General features: G+C 45.6%; 1 protein-coding gene across 1 annotated transcript; it reads right to left on the reverse strand.

Annotated features, from left to right (window-relative positions):
• CHCT1 (CHD1 helical C-terminal domain containing 1) lies at positions 1-13,395 on the reverse strand. Its single transcript, XM_075014120.1, is given in 6 exon segments — positions 1-145; positions 2,949-3,142; positions 7,877-7,976; positions 9,640-9,815; positions 12,136-12,260; positions 13,269-13,395. Coding segments are annotated over 6 exon segments (867 nt in total).
• Positions 13,396-15,341: the final 1,946 nt, after the last annotated feature.

Genomic DNA, 15,341 nt, shown 5'->3' on the forward strand with positions numbered 1-15,341 from the left:
TCATAAGAGCTTCTGGGTGTGGGAGAAATCCCTTGACTCTGGAGGCACTGTATTTTTTTTATGCTTTGTTTGTGAGGCTTGCCGATTGGTGCAGTGTTTGTTGGGTGCACTCTTTCTGGCAGCGTTTGCCGTGGTCTTACAGAGCCTAAAAGAGAATCAGGGGGAAAATTTCCATAAGCCCCGTGGGATAGTACATTCTACATTCAACAAGGGAAACCAAAATAAATGCTGTTCTCTAAGCCATCCAGTTAACCAGCAATGCATTAGGATCCTCCTCAGACAGTTCAGTTCCTTGCTGTAACCAGTTTCATGCATCCGTATTGTTTCCCCATTCTAGTGATAGAGCTGAGGCATAACTGCTCACGTTAGATTGTCCGACTGCCAGAAGTCAGGAGAGAACAACATGGGATGGCTCACTCATTAATTGCCCTGTTCTGTTAATTTCTTCTAAACTATCTGGCATCAGCTGCTGTTGGAGGACTGGATACTTGGCTATATAGACCTTGCTCTGACCCTGCATGGCCATTCTTATGTTCGTATAGCAGGGTAACAAGCAGGCCCACAGGGGCAGGGCAAAGGGGTCAACTGCTCTGGGGCCTGGTGATTCAAAAAGATGGGGGTGCTCTTGGCCACTGTTACTGCTGTGGGTGGAGCCCCTGGCCCTCTAACTTGTTGCAAAAGCACTATCTGGGTGCTCCAAGCTGCACGGAGGCCTGGGGGGTGAGAATATGTCACAGTCCAGGCAGTGGTGAAGGCTGGCTGTCCCAACCCCAACCCCTGCAGCCTGATGCCCCACTTCTTCCAGGAACCGCCCCCCACACCTCGCACAGTGGCCTAGTGAGTCTGTTGGCTACCCTGGTGGTAAATCACGAGTAATGATTAACTGATGCACCATTTCAAGTGCAGATCCATTTAAAATTCTTGAAATAATTGTTCTTGGCATGCATAAGTGCTGCACATCTTCAATACACCTGGACTGAACTTTATGACGGTGTTCTTGGTGAGCTTGATGCTATTCGGCTCAGTTATGAACATCCAGCTCCTATGTTCCTACTCACTCCCATACATCTTAGAGTCTGCCCACATTATATGTTTCCTCAGCTTTTCCATTCTCCCTTGAGGAAGATCTCTCTTGTTGCTTTAGTCACTGTCGACTATTTCTTGTTTGTTCTACGCTACCCTGCATAAGGGCTGTTAGAGGGGTACTCCAGAAGGTAAACAGAAGTAAGCTGAAGGAAGTGGGGAAGAAAAGGGAAACAAAAGGCAGGACAGTGAGGCCAGATCTACACTAGTCCTGAAAGTTGATTGTAGATATGGAGTTCTATTTGCGGTAATTGTGTAGCTAGAATTGACTTGTCTACAATCAACTTACGTGGCTGTCCTCACAGAGGGAGGTCAATGGGAGAAACTCTCCCATTGACCTTTCTTATTCCTTGAAAGATTGAGGAGCACAGTGGTCAACTGTTGACCCCTGATAGTTTGGTTTCAGACGTCCTGACTAGGTGCACCAGATGGAACCCTAGAAGATTGACCCATTCTGAGTCAGTCTTCTGGGTAGTGAAGACATGTCCTGGGGAAGGGAAGGGAAGGGTTTTTGTGGAACTGACTTAACATTTTAGTAGTTCAATGAAACCCCAGTGGCACCGAGACCACAGATAAAGGACAGTGAAGTCTCCGTTCTACAGCCTTAGCTGAGAACCAGCTGGCTTCTAGCTCGTGCGGCAGAACATAGGGTTTTAGCACTATGGTTGCAAATCGATTCCCTCATGATGGTGCGTCCTCAGATGAGGGCAATATGCACAGAGAGGTCATTGTATTAGTCTGTGTCTTCACGAAAAAGCCAGCAGTCCTGCAGCACTTTAAAGACTAAAAAAATAATTTATTAGGTGACTGAGCTTTTGTGGGGCAGACCCACTTCTGCAGATCTGGAAACAGACCAGATATAGACTATTTCCAGATCTGCAGAAGTGGATCTGCCCCACGAAAGCTCATCACCTCATAAATTATTTTGTTAGTCTTCAAGTGTGAATTGACTGCTTGCTTGTTTTGAGGGAAATATGTAAAATAAACATAAATGTGCAAATCACCCACTGATGGCTTCCCTTGATGAGGGGGGAACATGGAACAGGAAAGAATTCTCTTTTTCAGGTTTCATCTACACGACATATGTTAATTGATGGCCTATTCGCTCATTGGTAGCCAGCCTGTTTGCAGATGCTAATCTGCGTATTCCACCAAGAGCTGTAGTTTACTCTGAGCTCGGCTGTCGGGCAAAGGGACCAGCATGTACAAACTTAGTTAACTCTGGTCACTTGGCAATCAGCTGACCCAGGTTAAGCTCAAGTATAAACAGATAGCCAGGCAGTAGCCTGACTTCCCCATCACCACTGTTCCCTTGGCGGTGGAGTAGTCCCTGTGACTGCTGGTTTCCTCCTGCACCTCATCTATTGTTGAGTCAAAAGGGCTGTGTTCTGGCCCACTGATGGGGAGGGGGCAAAGGTGGAAGTTACCCCCAGGGATGGCATCCCAAAGGGGCCCTGAGCTCTAGCCACCACCTCAGAAGTGGCAGCCAGAGCTCTGGGCCCCTTTGAAACTCTGTGGAGTGCTGGTGCCACTCTGCATGTGATTGGCGGGGCGGGGGGCACACCTGAGTGCCCAAAGCCCTGCCCCTTCTGTCCTTGGCTCCACCCCTTCCAGGGGCCAGGATCCAGGCACCCTTACCACCTTGACTCTGGGCCGGCAGCAGCTGTTGGCGCTGCTGGCTGTGTTGGTTCTGCACCCCCAGTATCACATGGCAGGAGTCAGCCATTTCTCTGGGCATGGTTGGTCATTCAGATCCACTGCCTCTTTTGTACGTCTGTACTCAGAGCGGTAATCAAGCAGCTGCCCGGCCTGCTATTTACCTCCTTTTGCTCTCAGTAATACCTAGCATCCTTTAGCAGCAGTACCTCTTCGTAGTCACACATGCTGCCTCTGAGTTGCCTTCTAGGCTGGTTTCTGAGGGCTGTGGCTCCATCTGACTCAGGTTCTCTTGCATATGACTTATGTCTCCATGGAGGCCCCACACATCGTACAGCTCAGTCAATGTGGTGTTTTCAGGTATCGGACCAGAATCATGGTTTTCTGAGCGACAATACAATCTCTACAATTCAAAATTCACAAAATACAAGAAAGTGGTATTAAAAAAAAAAAAAACAGAAAAACAAATTACATCATATGGGGATATACCTATCTCATAGAACTGTGTTTTGAACTGTAAAGTTTCAGCCCACTGCGCTGTGCCTAGACTCAGTCTCTGCTGAGCATGTCCTGCCAGGTTTACATGGAAAAAATAGAACCTGAAATGCACTTGCACCTTGGTCCTGCAATTGGATCCACGTGACCAGACTCTGTGTGCAGTAGGGATGCCAATTTCACCACCCAATCCCAAGCAACAAGGCAGTTTTTGCTCTAAGGTTTTGATACTAAAATAACCCAGAGCAGCTTGCTTAACATAACAGTTTACATTTTGGTTTATATAGTCTGGGTGGCTTTTAATTTAAAATTCTCTGTTAGCTGCCTTGTCAAAAGCCAAGAAAACATTTTTAAGGAGGGTGGAAATACAGGCAGTGTTGGCACTTACTGAATAAGGGAGGGGAATCTTGTTGTTTGACCTTAAGAAAAATAATGATGAAGGCCAGTTGGCAGTTCTGCTAGTCTCCCTGGGGTAATAAACTTCATAGAGATATCAAATTAATATGCTGGCAATTGCAGGCACTTGCTAATGGCAACATGGGTTCCACGTATTTACGCTTTCTCAGCTGAGTAATGAGGTACCTCCAAATAATCTATTTAGGTTTTGTAGCCTGCGTTATAGCATTCTGATTCCCAGCCTGTTGTTTATGCTTTAGCAGGGCTTTGAAACCTCCTGTTCCCTTCACACAAAAGACAAAGATGTTTGTTTTCTCTGGCTGGCTTGCACAACAATAGGCCTTTGTCAGCAGTTATATAAAGTCAGATCTGTCTGTTTTGGGTTTGTGTTTTTTTTTGTCAGTCCTTATAGAAACAGTCTAGTGGTACTCTTGTACATTATGTGGGAGATTTTTAGTTTTATCTGGGTTTGTTTTATACTCCTCCCTGTTGTCACGAAGGCAACACAAGTAATATCTGTGACAGTGTGGTGTTCTCTCATTGTCTCCCTAGGAGGAGCGTGGGTAGTGCAGCATTTTGTTTTGGTAGGGTTTTTTGTTTTGTTTTCTTGCTGCTCTTTGTTAGCAAAACCAGCCAGAGAAACGCAACGTGCACGTGGAGTGGAAAGGTAGTGAGGAGTTTGATGCTCCCCAGCAGTAATCCTCCTAATTTTTCCCATTCAACATCCATGGGTGGCATAAATTTTATATGTGCTGAGGCACGTGTGGATGCACAGCGCCAGTAGAAACGCATGCAGCCGGCTGCGGGTGCTCGGCTAATCAGCTGGGCAGCACCTGAATCTCACCTGGGTAGCTGCCCGTGTGCTCACCTTACAGGGAAATCTGCTTCCTAGTTTCTGTGGGAGCTTGTTTTACAGTCCCTGTGAAAGTCAGGTCTCCCATGTGGAGGAGTTTTCCCTCTCCTTGTAGGGAGTTCCACCGTGCCAAATGGACGTCTGGTTGAGGAAGGATACAGGCAGCTACCAGCCACATGCCTCCTCTCTGCGCCATCTGGGGGAGGGCTGGGACAAACCCCTCTCCACCTCAGGCACCTGCCCCACACCAACTCTGCTCCCTAACCGGCTCACCTCCCCAGGCATCTCCCCCAAGCAATGTAAGCTGGGGGACTAGCCAGCTGCAGAGGGGGTTCAGGGAAGTGGAGCAACAGTGATCCACTACCCCGGCTGCATTGTGGTGCTTCCTGCCAGCGAGTGCAGGGGGGTGGTCCTGCCCCTCCTGCAAGCGGCACAGCTGGGAGGTGGGGGAGCGGAGCCATATTACCCCACTTCCCCTCCCCCCTGCCACTGTCACTGAGTCGGGAGGGTTCAGGACCCCACTACGCCTGAGGGCTGCACAGAGACTCTGGCTCCTTGCCTCTCCCCCATGGCACTGGGGGAGTCATGTGGCCCCTCCAGGTCCTCCCTCACACACTGTGCCACAACTTTGTTCTACTGGCAGCACCATATAGTCTCTGAGGGGTAGATGTGTTAGTCTGTAGCTTCACAAATAACAAGCAGTCCTGGAGCACCTTAGAGCTAAGCACGTTAATTAGGTCATGAGCTTTCAGTGGTAAGACCCCTTTCCATCAGCTGAGGAAGCGAGTCTGAGCCACGAGAGCTCATGACCTAATAAATTTGTTGGTCTCTAAGGTGCTACACGACTTCTTGAAAGTTGTGGAGATTCATGTCCAGGCTTCAGCTTTACAGGTGTTTTTGGGTGTCTTTGCTCTGGCCTTGTAATACGTCATGGTTAATGCTAGTCACAACACTACTGTCCAGTGCTTTATATATCAATATTGATTCCTTCATTACTGGAAATAATCATTTAGAGATGAGGTAGTCAGTAGAGAACAGGCCACCTCTGGGTCCCTAGATGCTTTTGAATTAGTCCTGAAATCTTTGGTACTTACTATCATTGATGGTTTATTATTATTTTTCTCTGGGTTATAGATCCTGGTTATACCTTGGCCACGAAATTAGGACCGTGACAAAAAATAATTGATTATCCCCGATTAGGGCCATGGACATAAAGAAAATTTCCCTTCAGATTTAAACACAAATAATAGTTCTGGTAATCTTTGGTCACTCTCTTCAGCTCTGAATGGGACTTGAGCTTAATCTGGCAATTCAACCTCTATATAACACCTTATCACATGATAGCAGGTGAGCAAGGTTTCCTTTTAAATGCTGAGCAAACAATGTTATGCTGAGCAAGTCTGACAAGGACAAAGTCACATGCATGGCAGGCATCCATTTATGAAGCAGGGCGTTCTGGTTTGCTGTTGCCCTGACTAGCGACTAGTGACTGCGCAGATCACAGTATTTTTATCTTTGTCGATAAATTCAATGCAAAGGAGTGTGGCAGCCCACTCCCTGGAGATCTCTTGGCTCTAAGGATGTGCTTCTGTGGCCTTCCTTTCTTCTGGGAAGGGGCCATACACCTGAGGCAAAGCTGTGGGGGCTGTTTGGAAAAGAAGGGCTCTTAGCTGAACTAGCAGGGTTGGGTTTGGTTTTTTTTTTTTGTTTTTTCCCCGCAGAATTAACCCTTGGCATATTGGAACACTCTCCTGGAACAAACTGTGAACCAGGCTGTTGACTGTATTCTGCGGGATTGGGAGAGTTTGGAGAGAGCCAAAGAGTACGTGCATTGTTCTGGATCAATTGTTAAAATGACTCTGGTTGGAGGGTGGAGCTTTTCTGAGGCACTCAGCAGGAGCCAGCTCTACTCCACCTTCCTCCTCTCAGCAGCTGCTTCCTAATCTCCACAGTTACACCCCTGTTTTGTGGCCTGCCTCCCACTGGTGACAGGTTCTGAGCCTTCTCCCAGAGCAGGAGCCAGCCCAGGGTCATGTCAAGCACTGGGGTTGGATAAGGGCTAGAAGCAAAAATCAAGAGAAGGCAGTGGACCAAGAGTGCAGGATACTGGACTCAATGACCTCCCGAGGTCCCTTCCAGCTCTATGAAGTGTGTGTGTGTGTGTGTGTGTGTGTGTGTGTGTAACTGCTAGGATATATGTGGGGGGTTCCTTGGGCAACACAGAAGAGGAAGAAGGAGCAGGATCAGAGAAGGCAGGAGAGACAAGAGCAAAAGAAGACCTGGATGTAAGTTAAGATCTACACTACCCAGTAGATTGACCTGGTCAGGGTTGATCTTCTGAGGTTCCATTTTGCCCATCTAGTGGGGATGTGCAGAATCGAACTATCTGGGGTCGCCAGTCAACCCCTGTACTCCTCAATATTGCAAGGAGTAAGGGAGGTCAGTGGCAGAGTTTCTCCCCTTGACCACCCTCAGTGAAGATGGCCAGGTAAGTCGATTGTAGATAAGTCAATTCCAGATATGTGAAATCTGGCCATGACATGTTTTTAATATGAATTAAGCTGGAAAAAATGTAGGAGTTGCATATTGCTTATGCAGTGTCATCTCTCTTTTTCAAATCCCCTGGGGGGTCTCTCTGAAGATAGTAGGAACTCTGGTGTGTCTACACTATCCCACATATTGACTCTTTTAGCAATCAATCTACTGGACATCAATTTATCACGTTTGCTTAGATCTGACAAATCAATCTCCGAGGGCTCTACTGTTGATGCTGGTGTCCTACCAAAATAAGAAGAGTAGCCAGAATCAATGGGAGAACATCCCTTACTGACATTACCATATGCAAGATGTAAGTATGTTTGCATAGCTGAAGTAGATTGGCAGTGAATGTTACTATGAACAAAGCCTCTGCTCTCATCAAACGACAGTATCTGGCTATCATTTCTACAGTAAAAATGAGCATTAGGCAGCAGATATTTCTTGTCTGAGAAGTAGCATAGGTTTTGTCCATCACATCTAGCGCTCTCTAAGGTTTTCAGTCCTTATAACTTGTGGTAATCCACCTGACAATATTATTAGCTGCAGAATTATGCCGAAAAATCCAGGAAACCCTCTAATGTTCCCAGGTCACCAGAGTAGTGAGAAGCTACTGGTTGGTATATCAAGACACGTTGACCAGTAGCTGAATGACTTTTCATTTAGAAAGTGTAGCAGGAACAGAAAGAATCCAAAGGAACTGATAGCTCTTAGAAATCCCAACTCTAATGAAATCAATGGGAATTATTTATACTATAGAAGATGCCTCCATGGCATGAATAAAGGATCCCCTTAAAGTTAGTAAGCAAGAAGAGCCTGGTGTAGTAGTTTGGATTGCTATTGATTTATGATTCTTACCAGAAACTTGGCCATTTGGTTGCTCTTACTGTATTTGTAGAGTTTGCGCAGGTGTTTTGCATCAAGTTCTGAGAAAAGAGAGACAAATCTCCACAGCATCCTAGAGGGAGGAAGAACTGAGTGAAGAAGTCTGCTTGAATACAAATTTATCCCTGCTGGCTTTTTGCTGCTTCAGAGGGTAATTCATTTCTGCTTCTCTCCTGTAACCAGCGACGTACCAATTTGTAGGGGCTTTTTTTGTAGAGTATAACCTCACAGATAGGCCCCACCCTTGGGAATATTAAGACTCCTCTTGGAGTTCAGGGTCCTAGTCAAATGGTTTAATTTCATTATATAACCTTTAGCCGTACGGTTAGGATTCCTCATGAGAACCTTACTGAATGCAACAAAGGAAACCTCTGCAGATGGTTTACAACTAGTGTCCCTCTAATTTTTTCCATACCTGGGCAGAATAAATTTTGTTGTTTACCAAGACACATGCAGCTGTGCACCACCAATAGAAACACTGTGGGTGGTTGTGGATGCTCTGCTGATCAGTTGGCCAACATCAGAATCTCTCCTGGGCAACCACCCAATCGTTCAGATTACAGGGAGCAACGTTTACAACCATCAGAAAAGTTCCCATTCAGTCACCATAAACTGGGTTGCTTCTTATAATACAAGATATTTGGCCCTGGGGTTAAACTTGCCCATGGGATAAATCCACCAGGTTAAGTTGTATACCATTGGAATTACACCCAGGTGGCCCCCATCTGTCTTAGGAAACTGCTAACTGGAAAATCACCATAGTGCTATCATTGATGAAGCAGGACATGGAATTCATAGTCCAAAGAAGCCTGTGAATAAGTTCTGGAGAGTAAGGCAGACTTGTTCCACTGAAAAATACCATAATAATACCTAGCAGCTTCTCTAATGACTTGCAGGCATTTAATTAATTAACACTCACACATTTGGGATATGTTTTCACTGCAGAATTCATTCTGAAATAGCCATTTTTTGTTTCCACCAATCAGGTGTTGTGGTCATTGGTGTGTGGCAGTACGTTTTGTTGGAGAACATCCCTTGGCTGGTTCCACTGCAGGAAGCTAAGGTGCTCTCTACATTCTTTGCCAGTGAATGGCGGGCAAATTTGTCTGTTCCTTTTGGACATTTGTGGGAAGGTATTGGAGGATTGTCAGTGGAACTAAGCTGCAGCCATGCTACAAAGTGGATGTGTTAGCAACTGGTGAAGTTGGGCAAACCTGAGCTTAACTATGATACCCGGAGTGGCCAGCCAATCAAGTTAAAAATTTCACTAAACCTGAGGGAAGGATTTTTGTATCCATGGCTTTAACTCAAATTAAGGGTAAGCCTTGAGATAACTGTGCAGTGAAGACTAGCTCACAGATACATCCACAAGATAGGTTAGGGTCAACTGTTTGCAAACGTCCATTAATTTTAAATGCTTATGGTTTTGGTTGCCCATCTTGGGAAGCCAATGCCCTGACTTCCACATGTGCTGAGTACCTATAGCTCCCAACAGGAGATAATTATGGGTGCTGAGAACTCCAGGCTCCATGAGTCTCAGGTGGACATGCAACATTATGGATGGCTTTTGGAAATGTGTTTCTAAGTATGCATCCAAATGCACACAGCAAATGGTAGACCCAGGACCAGACCCACAAGATTCTCAGTCTTGTGCTTAATCCACTAGCCCAACCTTCCTCTTAAATGAATGCTACTAATACTGCAGTACCATTGCTAAGCTGAAAGGATTATCTTACTTCTTCCAGTGTTTGAGTTCCCAGGATTTGCAGTAATGCTGAAGAAACATGTTGATGTGATCCCCAAGGAGCATCAAGTTTTTCTTTGTGTACTTCAGTTTTTTGTCCTTGGGAAGTTCTTTGGGCAAATCCAGTTTCCGAAGAGATTTCTTAAAGGGTCTCAGAAACTCCTTGCACTGTAAAGACAAAGAGCTCAGTGAGACAAGAGACTGTTGTTGTCTAAAAATATGTAATCAGCAAGTTTGGTTTCTTCCTAATGTAAACTGCACTTTTTTTTTCAGCATCATATACAACCAAATGTGCCTTGTACTTAACAAGTGTGATTTAGATGCTACCACAGTGACAATACCAATGCAGATGAAAGCATAAGTTACCCAGTGAACAGGAAAACACTGTGGTGAAGTTAAGTAGTTCAAAAACAACAAGAAGTCCTGTGGCACCTTATAGACTAAGAGATATTTTGGAGCATAAGCTTTCATGGGCAAAGACCCGCTTCATCAGATGCATGCATGAAGTAGTTCAGTTAAACTAGGACCTGCTGAGGTCAGGCTCTCAGGCTATGTCTGTACTAACCCAGAAGACTGACCACTCAGAGTTGATCTTCTGGGGTTCGATTTTGTGCTTCTAGTATGGACGCATGAAAACGTCCTCTCAGGGGTTCACAGTCTGCCCCTTTACTCCTCCAAGACACGAGGAATAAATGAGGTTGATGGGAAAAACTCTCCCATTGACCTTCCCATGTGCAGACAGTCAAGTTAGCTGAGAACAGATTCATCAATTGTAGCTATTCGGTTGCCATAACTAGAATTGTGTATCTGTTGTCAACTTACTTTGTCTAGCGTAGACGTAGCCGAAGTCAACCAAATGGGGCTGCTTGCACATCCACTTACATTTCAGACATCTGTGCTTTTTGTATTCCTGTTTCCAACAAGGTCAATCAGGTGAATGCACAGTGATCTGTGAAGTTTTACTGAGCAAAAGCTTCTTTCTAGAGAAAAATATCTCCTGTGTGGTGTAGGTAAAAGCCATTTAGTTCTTCCTGTACAATGATTGGTAGTTATCATCCGAGGTCTTGCAAATGTTGCTCAAAATGGTTTAGGAGCCAGTTTTCAAACTAACTTCCATATAACTGAGGCAGAAATATATCTGGTGTCTTCTATAACTTTGGAGTCCAGTTTTTGTAGAATGTCCAGCTTGAGACCCATTGGCCTGGGGTTCATTGCTGGACTCTCTGGAGCTTTGTGCATGGGCCTCTGTGGTTTGAACTAAAAGCCAGCTGGTTCTCAGGTAGGGCTGTAAAAGACACCCAGTATTTCTCTCTGCAAGGAGTCTAGGCCCCACTCCATGGCTGTTTCTACACAGGCCACTTCCTTCAGGAAGAAGGGGCCACCAGAAGAAGGACTTCCTTCCAGAAGCCCCCACCCCTCGGGGCCGTGCTTCTACATGGCATTTTGGAGTCCGGAAGAATGGTTTTCCAGACTCCAAATCACATGATGTTATGCTAATGAGGCACGGGGAATTTGCATCTGTGCCTCATTAGCATCTTTTGCTCCATGTATTAGAATGAATTAGTAGAAACAGCCCATGTGACAGTGAACCACGTTCCTAGGGGGTATGTCTACACAGCGAAGTTATTTGGAAGTAACTTTGCTAACATCTACACAATGCAACTGCTATTTTGAAACAGCTTGTTTCTGCTTGTTTCAGAACTGGTAAACTTCATTCCACGAGGAATAGTGCCTGTTTCAAAATAGGGGTTGTGTAGATAGCCCCTATACCCTATTTCAAAATAAGCTCTTCCAGAATAGCTTATTTTGAAATAAAGCTGCTGTGTAGACATAGTATTTCAGATTAGACCACCTAGAAGCAGTGCTTCCAGGAGCTTTAATCTGAAATAGTCTGCATTGTGTGTGGACACATTCTTTCAGAGTAAGTTTTTCTCATTTTGGGGCTTTGTAGGTGCATTGCTCCAGAATAGCTTATTTTGGAATGATAACTTCAGAATCAATTACTTTGGAATAACTCTGTAGTGTACTGTTGTTGTGGGTTAAACACGCACAACTCTGGTGGAAATGAAATGGGAATTTGAAACTCTCAGCACCTTTGGTGGGAAAAATCAGGCCTAAATCCACAAAACTGAGTATCCAAAGAAAGTGAGTCAAGCAAAACAAGTGCCTGCTTTCGAAAATGAATCGAAGAGGATAGGCCAAGACTACTCAGTAAGTCATGGTCAGAAGCAGAACTGGAGCAATAGTCAAAGAAAAGCTCTGTTATTTACTAAAGGATAAGTTATGCAAGACTTGAAAAAAATTGATGAAATGAGAAAATCTTCCTCATAAAGAGGGGAGTTTGTATGTTGAGAATGAAGTGTTTGACTGTAGTTCTTCATTCCCCCTTCCCTCAAAGTTTTTGCATCTTTTTTTCTGTTCGGAAGAAGTAAAGGAGAACTTAATTTGACTTCGTATTTCTACTGCTAGCATCAATTTAATAGCTCACAATTTTAAAGGTGTCTTGATCAAGGCTGTCCGTGTGACAGATGAGCACATGTCTGGAGGGTGTAGAACTTGAACTCCTCTTCAAAGGGGTTTCATCATCCACCTTGCTGAGCAAATAGTCATTCTCTGTGGGCTATGAAGTGTCAAGTTAGTATGTTAATCTCTTGATCTGCACCAATCTTGTGCCCCATTGTTAAATGGGGCATAGGAAAAATGTTATCCTGAGGATTAGACTATAGATAAAGGACATTATTTTAGTAATCTTAAAATCATTTAAGATGGGATGTTTGAAGGTACCTAAAAGAGTTAGCTGCCCAACTCCGTTGTAAGGTCAATGGGAATCGGATGCCCAACTTCCTGAAGTGTACTTGAAAATCCCAACCTTGGTAAATTACACAGGAAATCTTGTAAACAGCACTTGCTTCTAATGACACTAACTATTATTGGAATTAATTCTTGATAAGTGAAACAATAAATGCATTGTGCTAAGTCTTGCTCAAAGGTGAGACATGATTTCCAGTGGCATCCGTGAGAGCAAGATTTGACTTGCTGGGCATAACATAGGCCCACTTTTACAGAAGCTCAGTCAGTGACATTAGTTCTCCCAGGACTGTGTAGGAACTCCCTTTTCTATCACTTGGAAAATAGCACCTCTCTTCGCATTATCCACGAAGTGGAACCCTTTGGTTGTGCCACGGCTTGAGAAGGACTTAAGGAAATAACGGCACATGTGCTGGCGTTCTTAAAAAATCAAAATTGCTTGAAAATATTGTGCATGAGGGATGTTTTCTTACCTACTGCAGAAAAGCTATCCCTGATTCAGCATTCCCGGTAAGCAGAATACTAGGGCAGTTGCCCAGGGGAGGTCCAGGTGCTGCCCAGCTGATTGGCAGAGCTCCCACAGTGGGCAGCATGTTTCTGTTGGTGGTGCACATTCACACATGCCATGGGTGCACAGGACAAATTTTATTCCACCCATAGATGGAAAAATTAGAGGGAGTATTGGCCAGTTCACGCTACAACACTAAGAAAATGCGTGTTGGGCACACTGTTCTCTTTCCCTCTCCTGTCTCCTTCCCTTCTCTTGTTGTCTCTACCCTTCCCTTACTCCTCCCCTCCCGACACCCACCCCACATACCTGACTGACTGTGCCATACCCAGCTTGGCATTTCCACTCTCCCCTACTCATCGTCTGCCCGTCTTCTGGGCTCTCTGCCTCCATTTGGCAAAGCCCATTCGCGCCACTCTCCATGGCCTCCATTGGGACGAGGGAGGGAGGGAGAAGTCCCAGCAGCCCGGTTGGTGGGCATTTGAATCCAAGCCTGCTTGTGTGACATCACCTCTGAGGCAGGCTGGTTCTGAGTTCTGCATCTCAATGAAGCAGAGCGGGTGACTTGAGAGAGCAGCTCATCCCCCAGCACCGGGTTCTCAGGGGCACAGACTTTCCCCTCAGGTGCGAGAACAGCCGCTTCCTCCATGGGCTGAAGTCACGAGCCACCTTTAAAAATGGAGCTGAGCACCAGCCAACCAGGCAGCACCGATTGGATTTAGAGTGGCTGTTGCTTGTGAAGATGACCAACAATTATGTCCTTGGCTTTGGAGGGGTGAGACCCTGCTGAATTCTTCAGGACTCCAATCATGCTTTTCCCCCTAAGGCCAGCTGGCTGCAACCTCTCGCTCACCTAGCCCTCCCCACAATTGTCTGTGCCACTCTGGATTATTTTCAGGTTGGGCTCTCCCTAAAGATGATCTGGACCCATGGTGGGGAACGTATGGCCCCCAGGGCTCTGCCTGCGGCCCCCTGGCTGTTCTCCTTCCCCATGTGCCTCTCACACACCGGGACATGAGAGTCCTGCACGTCCTATGCCTGGCCCTCCTTACCAGGGCTTTCAGAGTGAAGCACCTGAATCACACTCTGTTCCTGCTCCTCCCTCCCAGAGCTGGAACACAGTGAACCCAAAAGTGCAGGAGGGTGGGGGAAAAACAGGTAAGTGTGGGGCTCTGGTCCCCCATTGTGCAAGAGGTGCATGGGGTGGAGCAGGGCTGACAAGAGGGTTGCAGGTGGAGCTGCTGTGGGCTGCTGTAGCCTACTGAAGTGAAGGAGGGCCACTCATGGGGCCTGGCTACTATGTAGGTTCTTGAGCTGCCTGCAGAATGTTCATGGCATTAGCTAAAATGTGCAATGCCCATAGTTCCAGCCCTTTCAGGGACTGACTCTTCCATTGCAACTGCTAAGGGGCTTGTTTAGGAATTTATTGATATGGTATTGCCTCAGTTCTCCAGCCAAGACGGTACAGCGCATTTCTAAGCGTGGTACGACTTGATAGTAAGGGCTGGCTCCTGGCTGAAGAACTTGCAGCCTAGGTAAACAAGGCAGGTCAAGGGTGGGGAGAAAGGAAATTTGATCATCTGCATTTTATGATGGGGATTGGTGGCTCAGAGAGAGAGAAAGTCATTTGATCACAAGCGCACAAGAAATCTGTGAAAGAGGAACTGAATGGGAATGTCCTGAGTGGTGGTGGAATCTCTATTTCTAGAGGTTTTCAAGTCCTGGGTAGACAAAGTCCTGGCTGGGATGATTTGGTTAGGGTTGATCCTACTTTGATCAGGGGGCTGGACTCGATGATCCTCCTGAGGTCCCTTCTAGCCCTAGGATTCTGGTTCTGTGATTCTATGAATTTCAGTCAAGAACCATTCCCACAAAAAATGACTTTTTCTAACATGGTTTTCAAGACCTGTACCAGAGTATTCTCACTTCAGATTTCTTTTTCTACTATTTGATTGTGGCAAACTTCAGGGCACTTTGCAAAGGTTGTCTGTTAATTAAATTACAGTTGGGATTGATCTATTTCTTTGTCACCAGGTGGGGCATGAAAATTATAGGGTCTCAATTCTTAATGAAGCCCATGCAGAGGGGTGACTGATCATCCTGACTAATTGAGTTGGGAAGAGTTGCACCATGATTGTAGGTGTGGTAGAAGTTTCCAAGGCTAGGATTTATAAAGGAGCCCAAGGGAGTTAGGCACCCAATGCCCATTTGAAAAAGGAGCGTAAATAAAATCCAATTATTTTGTGTTACTTTCAATGTCAAATAGCAGAGACTTTATCCTCTCAAAAGAAAAATACATTACACTTGCCAGATGGGAACTGGGAAGGCTGAGGTGAGAAGAGTTTTTAGCAGCGACTCTGGGAATAAACAACTTTTTA

This window comes from Carettochelys insculpta, chromosome 19 (genome assembly GCF_033958435.1).
Source record: "Carettochelys insculpta isolate YL-2023 chromosome 19, ASM3395843v1, whole genome shotgun sequence".
NCBI lineage: Eukaryota > Metazoa > Chordata > Testudines > Carettochelyidae > Carettochelys > Carettochelys insculpta.